The following is an 11,914-nucleotide window of genomic DNA, read 5'->3' as shown; positions in this document are numbered from 1 at the left end:
AAAATGAAGTCTTGTTTTATAAATTAATGTTATTGTTTTAAGTAATTTGTCAGAAAATATACATAACTCGTAGACCGTATGTCAATAATTGACAATAGAGTTGCTACAAAAATCACCTTTCCAGTTTCCTTTGACATTTTCAATCTTGGGACACGCGAACGTAGGCAGAGTTTTGCTTCTTTTTTATTAGGTATACCGACTGTTTTGAGCTCAAAACATTTCCAAAACCAACGCCAGTTCGCGTGTAAACCTTTCCATTTTAGATATCAGCATACTTTGAAATAGTTAGTAGTTACCATATGATTATTGTTGAGGTTATATTCGTAAGCTATTAAAGTGCCACATCAAAAGATTTTTGTATTAAAGTTATAAATTAACGTTGTAATATAGTGTTGTTATTGTTATTTCTTTGTTCGGCAGTGATGTCTCGGAGAAAAGGATATGAAGAAACTGACAAACTCACTCGTATTGCGATCGTGAACGCCGATCGTTGTAAGCCAAAAAGATGTAGGCAAGAATGTAAAAAGAGCTGCCCTGTGGTACGTATGGGTAAGCTCTGTATTGAGGTGACGCCTAACGACAAAATCGCCACAATATCCGAGGAGCTTTGCATTGGTTGTGGTATTTGTGTCAAGGTATGTAACATAAAAACTTTTGACCATAAACTAAATGAATTCAATAATCCTACTCTTGTAGGGTTAACCAGCGTTTCTCCTCAAGAAAATTTTCTCTTCATATTTCTAAGAGATAAGAGGAGAAAATGGGTAGAAATAATTATCTTGTAGTACTCAGGTTGTCCATGGTGGGCACAAGTCTCTTCTCTTATAGAAAACAGGGATATTTACCTGCAGTTCCCCTATTAATGATTTTAGCAGGTGGATAATTAACCTGGCTGGGACCAAAAACCTCACACTCAAGACTCTAAAACGGAGAGATAAGATAAAGGTCAAATAACATTTATAAAGGAGCTATTTCAAGGAGATGAAATATTCTTGTGATAAATAATAAACTTCATGCATGCTTTAGTTTTGTATTATGTAATCATAGAAAATTATATGTTGGTTTTGATTACAGAAATGTCCATTTGATGCCATAACAATCATCAATATACCTTCAAATTTGGAAAAACATACTACTCACCGTTACTCCAAGAATTCATTTAAGCTCCATCGTTTGCCAATCCCCCGACCTGGTGAAGTGCTTGGTCTTGTTGGACAAAACGGTATTGGCAAGTCTACTGCCTTGAAGATCCTTGCTGGCAAACAGAAGCCCAATCTAGGAAGATTTGCTGTAATTAATTAAAATTAATAATATAATGCATTTGACATTAGAAGGAACACACAGTTTTAGATATTATCAAAAATTCACTTAATTATAATTTATTTTAAACAATATTAGAATCTATACATGCAATTTTAAATATTAAACTATAAAAAAAGCATACAGACTTTATGTAATGTAGTTAAAGAAAAAACTATTTGGATGGGATTTGCTATATATATGTATCTTTCTATATACTGTAGTTGTACTTGTAAACCAATCAAAGAATATGAAGTAAATTTTTAATAATGTAGCATAGGTTGCTAATGTAGCTTATGGAAGTTGCTTGAAAACTGTTGCTTAGGGGCATAATCTAATTTCCAAAAGAACACAGAAGTGGAAATATATAGAAAAATTTTCATTCCAACAGGATCCTCCAGACTGGCAAGAGATTCTATCTCATTTCCGTGGTTCTGAACTCCAGAATTATTTTACTAAAATTCTTGAGGATGACCTCAAAGCACTAATCAAACCGCAGTATGTGGACCAAATCCCCAAGGCTGTGAAAGGAACTGTTGGACAGTTGCTTGATAAGAAAGACGAAAGGAAAAACCAAACCGAAATATGTAAAATGCTTGGTAAGTTATCAGCCATCTCTTGCATGCAATATTGGTTGTATATTTCTTCAACATTATTATAATTATTTTAATTTCCAGATCTCTCTCATATTCGAGATCGTGAAATTTCGGCGCTCTCCGGTGGAGAACTGCAACGTTTTGCTTGTGCAATGGTGTGCATACAAAACGGTGATATCTTTATGTTTGATGAGCCATCTTCTTATCTAGATGTTAAGCAGCGTCTTAATGCTGCCCGGACTATTCGTTCACTTATAGATCCTGACAAGTAAGATTTTCGATTTTAATGTGTCAGCCACACTCATGGACAAGTTGGTTGTAACAAACTTCCACTAACACAAGCATAAAATTCAGGACAGCATCAACTTCGGTTGAGGGCTTTATTATAAGTCTGTTTACTGATCATCAAGCCATGTAACACCCAGGCTTCACTTAAAAAACAAAAAAAAACATTTTTTAAAGAGACTGCTCCAAATATGCAATAAGCCTGATAAAAATTTGGAGTACTTTTAATTTGAAATTAAATTATATGCTATATTTTTATTTTGCCTAGGTTTATCATAGTGGTGGAGCATGATTTATCAGTGTTAGACTATCTGTCTGACTTCATTTGCTGTCTGTACGGTGTTCCTGGTGCTTATGGTGTTGTCACTATGCCTTTCTCTGTGCGAGAAGGTTAGTACTTATATAATATTGAATTATTATACTATAGATAATATTTCCATTTTATTTTGTATATAGAACAAAAAATTCAAAGTATAATCCCTTTCAGGTATTAATATTTTCTTAGATGGGTTTGTTCCCACCGAAAATATGAGATTCAGAACTGAATCTCTGGTATTCAAAGTTGCAGAATCTGCTACAGAAGAAGAGGTAAACTAATTTTTTTTAAAGATATATGTTTTACAGTCTTAATTTCTTAAATGTTTCACATCTAACTTACAAGAGCATGTTCTATTGTTTATTTTATTTCCATATTAATTAGTTATTTTAATTTAATATAAAAATTTGGTACAGATCAAAAGAATGAACCACTATGATTATCCAGAGATGACCAAAACTATGGGTGATTTTCACCTCAAAGTTGTACAAGGAGAGTTTTCAGACTCCGAAATCTTAGTGTTACTTGGTGAGAATGGTACTGGCAAAACAACATTTATCAGAATGTTGGCTGGCAATCTGGAACCTGATGAAGGTATAGTAAAATTACACTTAAATTATAAAAAATAGTTTTAATTTTATTACTTTGTTTTTATTGAAAATGCTACAAAAAACTTCAATCTTACACTAATTACTATAGTACAGTAACAAGAGTAAAACAGCAAGGTTTATTATTCGCACAAAAAATAGCCAGCCCTAAATTAATTTTCATTATTTAAAATAACTAATAAATTCAAAACTTAATTATCCCGCAAGTTCCTTGTTTACTATAAAAAAAAAAACCGTAAAATTATAAAAACCGATAAAGTGTATACCTCGCTTTACAGTACGTGTATCTGATCGTGCGATACGTCAAATGTGGCAACACGAATTTGCATCTGTCAATACTGTCACATTTTGTGAAACTTGTCAAACGTATTGAAATTGTTGGGAAATTTGGAAAATATTGGATTTTATTATTATAACAGCCAAAATATACTATATATTGATGAGAAAAATAGCAAATGTGAAAACCGACCACTAAATTTATAAAAAAAATGTAGATGACGCTGCGAGCTATTGAGGTTATAGGCTAGTTATAAATTTAAGTATATTTTAATGGTATAGGGGCATAAAAAGGCTTTATATAATGGCTCGAACTGAATTATTTGATTTATTTTTCCATCCTGTGTTCCAAAAGTGTTTAAAACATGCAGAATCTACAATGTCCCCAGATGGTAAGGTATCTAAATTTTTTACGAAACAATTATTCCTTTTTTATTTACTTGAAACCCCTTTGTGATCATTTATTGAAAATAAAATATTAGTATAGTATTAGTATTTTAAAAATCCGAAAATTTTGCGTGCGACCTACTTAAAAGTTCATGAATAGGTTAGTTTTATAAAAAACAGTGAAAAAACATTATTTAAACGTTATCGTCGTCGTATTTATTTATATCCTACCCCAGTGTGACAATAATTTTTCCTTATCGTAAGCGACTAATGGCATAATGACAACTTATGATGTGAAAACCACTAGTTGTCTCTACACAGTAACATCTTCTGCATTGTTCAGTTGCAAACTGTTGATGCTAACTTTCATCAAGAATATTTAACTCAGAAGATGAGCTAAATATTAAACAACTATAGAAACACATTTAATATACATAATATTCAGTAAGGAAGAAACATATATAACTAGTCTAACTTCATTCAATATTGATCCCAATATGATTATACACACAGACAATTTATTTATTCCAAAGAATTACTTAATTTGATAAAGAGTGCTTCACATGATTTGTATGAGGGGAACTGTTTTAACAATAGTAACATTCCCCTCAGCTTGCACTAAAATTATTTATAAAAGTATATTTATATTGCTATTGACACCAATAGTTAAACTTATTTGGTACAAATAAAATTATTACTGGGAAATCCAGATTGTAGTCATTGGTTCATTGATTACTTCTGGATATCATCACTATCATCTCCAACAAAGAACAAACGAAGGCTGAATTTGATCTTCCGTTTCTGACTTCAATGTTAATAAACCAACATAATGAACTGATTTGTGTCGGAACTGCACCTCAGCACTAATTTGTCTTATTTGCTCATACTATTTGGAGTTATGTATTAAAATTATGTGAATGTATTAACAACCCCTTAGGATTACAATCGCACATGCATTAAGTTTTGCAGTCTTAATATATAATAACACTATATTTAGATGTGATGTGGAAAAGTTAGACAGTGCAATTAGGTTGTTTTTTCTGGTCAAGAAAGTTTACTTTGGAGTCTTAGATTGCCTTTATTTCGAAGACTGTGCTACCTTAAAAAACATTTTAAACGTATGACATGGCTTTGAGGTTTACTGAAGTTTATAGTAACTTGGAGAGTTCATTAACTCAACCAGCATTGGATAAGTGCAGTGTGCTAAAGCTGTCCTTAGCCCTATCTCCTAACAGTGTGTAAACCAAACATTAGAAGATTCATATGTCTGATCCTGGATGTCTGATCCTGGATGTCTGATCCTGGATGTCTGATCCCGGATGTCTATTCTCTAGTACATTTTGCCCTATACACTTAGGTAATGGGATCAAAGTGGTTAAGAAGCTGATGATGATGAAATACATGGAAATTTTCAATAACATCTTTTGTATTCACAGGTTCCAACCAACTGCCACAGCTACACATTAGTTATAAGCCACAGAAAATATCTCCAAAGTCGCAGGGGCAAGTTCGTAACTTACTACACGACAAGATTAGAGATGCTTACTCACATCCTCAGGTAATTTGTTTTGTCTCGCTAATATCTGTATAAATAAATATGAACAATTTTGGCTATGTTGACTCAAAAGTGGAATAACGGAACATCATGTAATTGCTTTAATTGAAAACATCTGTTGGGTTGTCCAACATATATTTGATTTAATAAATATTAAAAAGAGTATCTCTTTCTTGCTGGCTCTTCTCGGTAGAATCTGCTTTCCAAACCTGTGGTAGAGTCACTACACACAGACATACTTGATGTTTCAAAAGTGCTTACAAATTAGGCCTACAAATAAATTAACTTAGAATTTTGAATTTAGATTTGTTTTAAGTGGTAACTAATAGGCCTATTTAAAAATATAAATTTGAACATGTTATTGGCCACCTATAAATGGCTTCGTGCATTTGAGAGGTAAGCAAAAAAAAGTTTTTGACTGGTCGTATAATGCATAATGATACAAAATACATAATGAATTATAATATAATAATAATAAGTTTTATTGACCACACAGTATTCTCAAAGCAACATGCAAATAATTATAAAAAGAAGAGAGATAAAAAAAAACGCCCATTTTCACTAACAAAGAAATAATAAGGCTATGCCTTAATAAATAACGTCTAATCTAAGGGGATTCCTATACATACATCAACTGTTCACTGTTTTGCACAATATTCTAAAGCTAGATTTCTATTTTTTTATTCAGTTCATAACGGATGTCATGAAGCCAATGAAAATAGAGGAGATAATGGACCAGGAGGTGCAGAACCTGTCTGGTGGTGAATTGCAACGGGTAGCGCTGGTGCTGTGCCTCGGTAAACCTGCTGAAGTCTACCTCATTGACGAGCCGTCGGCCTACCTCGACTCCGAGCAGCGTCTCGTCGCCGCTAAAGTTATAAAACGGTTAGTATCAACACAGGCGGTTGCTTCTTGTGTTTTTATGGCATTGGAAGTAAACGTTCTCATCAATAACCTATAACAGTCCACTGCTCGACTAAAAGCCTCTCAATAAGACGTTTTGCCCATAATCATCATGCCCCACCATATCTGGTGGGAGGCTTTGGCCGTGGCTAGTTACCACCCAACCGACCAAGACGTGGCGCTAAGCCACTTAGTAGTTCCGGTGCGTAGAAACCTATTGTGACTACCATACTCCGTAACAGGTTAGCCCGCTAACATGTTGAGACTCAGACTGCATCCTTTTAGCACCAGTTGAGATTGCATTCAAGGGCTAACTTGCAGTAGAATAAAGAAAAAAACCCCTCATTTTGACGACCTCCTTGGTGAAACGGTGAGCGATGTTCATTTAAGTAGGAGTTTCCGTGCTCGATTTACATTTTCGTCAATTAGAAAATTGATAATTTCTGAATTTTCTCTTATTATTATTTTATTAATACATCAAAACACAACCATGTTGGCAAAAATCTCTTCTTCAAAGGCGTGTGAAGTCTACCAATTCGCACTTTGCCTGGTGATGGCATGGTGGACTAACTGTATAACATCGTAAACCCTTCTCATTTTGAATCTAGATGTGGGCCTTTTTTATTGATGATAGCGTATAGCTGGAAGTGGTGAAGCCCAGTGGGTAAGACTTCGACTTTGCTTTCGGGGACAGAATTCTAATCCCGGTCAACTTTCTAAGTTATGAGCAATTTAAATATCAGTTGCTTCAACAGTGACGGACAACACTAAGGAAATCTACATGCCTTTCTTCATAACGTTCTCGTTGTGTTGAGTCTACCAATATGCACAAGGCCAGCACGGTGGACTATGACCTTAACCCCTTCTCTTGTAGAAGAAGACGGGGTTAAGGTCGTAACTTATTACACGAGTAACGAAGTGCCTTGTAGTGGTCTGGTAATGTATTGATATGATGATGATGATGATGATGATGATGATGATGATGGCAATGATGAGAATGATGATGAAGATGACATGCATAATAGTTATTTGTGCAACTGTTCTATATAGAATAAAGGGTATGAAAACACGAATGTGGGCTAAAGAACAGTGGCTAAAGAATAGTATCACATGAGTGTTTTAATTTAGGTAAGTAGGTAATTATAAAAAGTTGCACACAAACCTTTATCTACACCCATAATATGAATCCTCTGTAAAAAAAACCTGAAATAGTTAACTTACTGCTAACATTAAAACAGCCAATACTAGTAACTTAATTTAACAAACTTAACATTTGTCAACAGGTTCATCCTCCACGCAAAACGCACAGGCTTCGTAGTGGAGCACGATTTCATAATGGCGACATATCTAGCTGACCGCGTCATCGTGTTCGAAGGCACGCCCTCCACGACCGCAACTGCGCACGCGCCGCAATCCCTCCTAAACGGCATGAACAAATTCCTCGAGCTACTCGGCATCACCTTCAGAAGGGATCCCAACAACTTCCGGCCTAGGATCAACAAGCACTCCTCCGTTAAGGTACTAAAATGAAATCAAACCAGCTCACGTACACAGTAGTTACTTACTTTGTTATTTTCATTATTATTAGTGCTGTACAATTTGGCCGTTTAAACCGGCCATAACATTCAACCAGGTTAATTAGTTCAGCAGCCAACTAATTAACTAACTAACCAGTTAAATTAATTAACTAGTTAACCGGTTAAAATAGTTAACTAGTTAACCGGTTAACTGATTAACCGGTTAAACCCTCTGGAATTGCATGTATAACATACAGGAAAAGAAACAGTAAGGAGTGCAGTACACAATGTACACATGCAAAGGCGGCCTTATTGCTGCATGCAATCTCTTGCAACCTTTATAGATAGGACTTACAGCAAGAGAACGGGATAGTGCCAAGAGTGTTGATAGATAAACATAAAACCCAAAATGTAATGATACAAATACATATACATATTATTTAAATAAATATGCGTAATATATAAATATAAAATAATAATTTACTTAGGTTTTAAAATAAAAAAGGACAGAATCAACTAGTTTTTTTTTGTTACAGGATATAGAACAAAAAAGGGCAGGCCAGTATTTCTTCCTGGAGGACTAGAGCGTCCTGGAGCTATTGTAAAGAAAGCATTCGCTACTCATGTATAATATGATATCATAATTCAGTACTGTTGTATGTCACAATACTGATGGCAGACCATCTATGTATTTTCAATTAAATGTATTATGTAACTATATATAATAAATCGGTTTTATACAATGTTTTACTTATTTAATTATAGTATGGTGTTTACAAATCGCGTGGGAACAGTTTGTTTTCCAGCAGGGCTAGCATGGGCTGGAGACAATTATCTCCCCGGGGAAAGGATAAAAATGTATCTTCTCCCACAGATTTTGTAACTCTCAGAGCACTGGCTTACAAGTGGAAATAATATATGTATAATAATAAACGGGGCTACACTTCTCCTATTCCATGTTCCCGTGCTTTATCAGGTGGACACGTTGATTATATAAATTTTGTCCCCTGGTTGTGCTAGATGAACCCCCCCCTGGTGGGATGAACAGAAGCCTATCTTCCTCTCCATCCCTTCAACCATCTCTTAGCCAAAAATTATAATAATAATAAATAAATATACAACGACAACACATCGCCACCTAGCCCCAAAGTACGAGTATGTATAGCTTGTGTTATAGGTACTAAGATGTCTGATAAATATTTTTATGAATGATATACATAAATACTTATTACACATAGACACTGAAAAACATTCATGCTCATCACACAAACATGTTCCAGTTGTGGGAATCGAACCCACCGCCATGGACTCGGAAAGCAGGGTCGCTGCCCACTGCGCCAGTCGGCTGTCAAAAATTAAATTAAGTAAGAAGGAAGGCCAAAAAAATAAACATATTATGTTCGCATTTACAATATTAGTATGAGTAAAAAGTACCGGGAAAATTCTTCGGAGTACATCATGACGTATAAGACGAATCGAGGCTCGAGGTATTCGACGACCTCGCTGGCCCAGCGGCGAGCGCTGTCTTTTAAGTAGGTGGGAGAATTTCTGAATTTTCTGTCGTCTGGCCTGGTGGGAGGCTTCGGCCGTGGCTAGTTACCACACTACCGACAAAGACGTGTTAACGGTTCTTGTATTGGAAGAACAAAAACGAGTACTATTTATGGACTTTTAATATCTGCTGACGTATTCAAAAATCTTTTGCATTCGATTATAATAGTCAAATATCTATACAGAAAGAATGAATGAAGGTCTGAATGAAACATCACGGTAGCGCATACTTCCTACTTTAGGGAAAACCCCCCAAGCACCTCTAGTTCCTATATTATTTAATTTGCTTAATGACACATGACGTCATCAAAAAATATGGCATATCTACGGTGCTGTAAAAAAGCGACAGCAGAAAAATTTCGCTACGTAGCAAAAAATGCCTACTTGTCTATTACTTTTCGTCATAGCGGAACCGATTTTGACGGGACCTTTACAAAGTGACAAGCACCAAGTGAGAGGAGTGATTGCATTTCACTGCAGGAAAGGTAGAACCCAAAAGCTAAGAGTGTTCTATACTATTTTTAACTGCGGAAAATGCAAAAACAATGTCAAAGCGGATAAAGTCACGATAAAATACTACTAAGTCTACTGTTTACGCTGTGAATCACAAGGTTCTGTCTACCGCCGATGATCTAATGATCGTGAATAAGATCGATGACGATTATTACGCTTGTACTACAAATTATGTTAGGGTTATTTTTAACCTATTAATGTCGTTTACTTAGAACTTGTCACTGATGAGTAGATAAATTATGGCTCCGAAACTTGGTTGCGAACTATGGTTACGATTTCATTTCTTTTTCTTTTTTATTTACTGTCAAACGGAGCTCTTTCCCCCTACGCTGTCTTTCCGAAGTAAATCTTTACCTATTTCCGACAGTGTAGAACTTCTCGGTGTCAATATGTCGTCCAACCTCAACTTCGAGCAATACATCGAATCCAAGACAAACAGAAACTTGGCATCCTCAATAAGGTCAAACGGTACTTCACGCCTGAACAGTTCAGGATCTGCATCCCTACGTTTATTTCCTACTTATAGCTAGCATCAGAAAACCACCCAGGTTTGTAATATATGCTAACAGAGAATTACGTCTAGAAATTAGGTCTACGTGTTTGATACACCTACGCACTACCAGCTGATTTTGACGAAATTTTTGCATATATGCACTTTTACAATAGGTATTCCGCAGGGTTTTGAAAAACCGCAATATTTTCTTTAGGAAATACTTATTACCTACTTAAAATAAATCCACAAGGTTTGCCGAAAACATCATTCATCAACACTCATCATTTCCTTGCGGAAATTTACCGGCAATTGGCCTCATGGCCTGAAATATTAGCGGAGGTTTTTAACCGGTTTTAGTTATTGTAGTTTTGTAGTAATACTTACAATAAATCCCCAAAGAATGGATGAAAACCTTTATTTCATCATTTCCTTGCGAAAATTTACCGGCAATTTGGCCTCATTCTAAAATATTAGCGGAGGTTTTAGGCCGGTATTAGGTAGGTCTGTTGTAATACCTATTACTTACACCGAAGTGGTCCCCGCCCGTCGTCGGTCGACCGGCCGGCGGCCCGCGCGGCCCACAGCGACGCCGTTCGGTGACATCATCGCGATTACGTGGACCAGGGACGCGCAACATTTTTTTGTTCTTGTATATTTTCAGCTCACTATTTTTCAAGTTTATTTGAGTATCAAATAAACTGTTTAAGTAGCAAAGTTTGGCCGACAGTACTCCTGTGCTCTTCTGGGATAAAGTATCCCATCTGCGTGTCCAGTATGCAAGCTATCTCTGTGCCAGTCTAGTTTATTATGTTCATTGAAAGTGCAGACTAACAGCCACTCTTACGCAATCAACATTATGAATCACAAATGACCGTCCCGATGAACTACTACGGTTTTGTCTTACTTATAATTTGCGTTCAATGTCACAAAGAACTGCTTATCATTGAGAGATGCCATGGTTTATAAGCAGCAATAAAAAAAACGGTAAATTAAGACCCAACTTTGTTGTTGACTCGTAAGGTTATCCTAGAAAACTCCGACCATTTTTTCGGAGTTCGTTCAGTAGAAGTGTTAGGTCACGTTTTCATTACATATGTGGTATGTGTGTTAAGTCTCAGATAAGTGGGTTGCTGCTATCCACATTCACCACATCTTCAAGAAATTTGGACAAAGCTGAAATGAACCTTTATAAAAAAAGATTTAATAAAATCGGTTAGATATCACCCTGTTATAGCAGTTTATATTTATACATATTTGTTTTCAATTGTTATGATGTAAAATCGCCAAAATCTTTCATCAACTATGCCTAGAGGAACCCAATTTTTTTCGGGATAATAATAGAATAAATGTTAGCCCAGAGTTAAGCTATAAGCATACCAAGTTTCGTTCAGTAGTTTCTGCATGATGCTCGAATAGACAGCAGACAAAAATTAAATACAATTCTTGGAACCTTTAAACGCGTATGAGAATGAACCTAAAAATAAAAGCGATGCAAGAACGCTGTCTATCAGAATCAGAGTAAACAGTTATATAAATTACTGTGATTCATAGGAATATAGTCTCTTGATTGAGTAACGATAACACCAACTTGGTACACAGAAAATTGAACCAAAGT

The 11,914-nt window shown here is 35.5% G+C and overlaps 1 protein-coding gene across 1 annotated transcript; it reads left to right on the top strand.

Moving 5' to 3' along the window:
• Nucleotides 1-2: 2 nt before the first annotated feature.
• On the top strand, nucleotides 3-8,489 carry LOC120633642 (protein Pixie). Its single transcript, XM_039903928.1, has 12 exons — nucleotides 3-190; nucleotides 421-635; nucleotides 1,075-1,290; nucleotides 1,691-1,898; nucleotides 1,977-2,163; nucleotides 2,449-2,570; nucleotides 2,668-2,768; nucleotides 2,913-3,090; nucleotides 5,204-5,325; nucleotides 6,011-6,207; nucleotides 7,509-7,743; nucleotides 8,279-8,489. Exons 1-12 carry the CDS (start codon nucleotides 79-81, stop codon nucleotides 8,324-8,326), a joined length of 1,941 nt encoding a protein of 646 aa, XP_039759862.1. The 5' UTR covers nucleotides 3-78; the 3' UTR covers nucleotides 8,327-8,489.
• The last annotated feature ends 3,425 nt before the right edge of the window (nucleotides 8,490-11,914 follow it).

Source organism: Pararge aegeria, chromosome 22, assembly GCF_905163445.1.
Source record: "Pararge aegeria chromosome 22, ilParAegt1.1, whole genome shotgun sequence".
Lineage (NCBI taxonomy): Eukaryota > Metazoa > Arthropoda > Insecta > Lepidoptera > Nymphalidae > Pararge > Pararge aegeria.
This window is presented reverse-complemented; position numbering and strand designations above follow the sequence as displayed.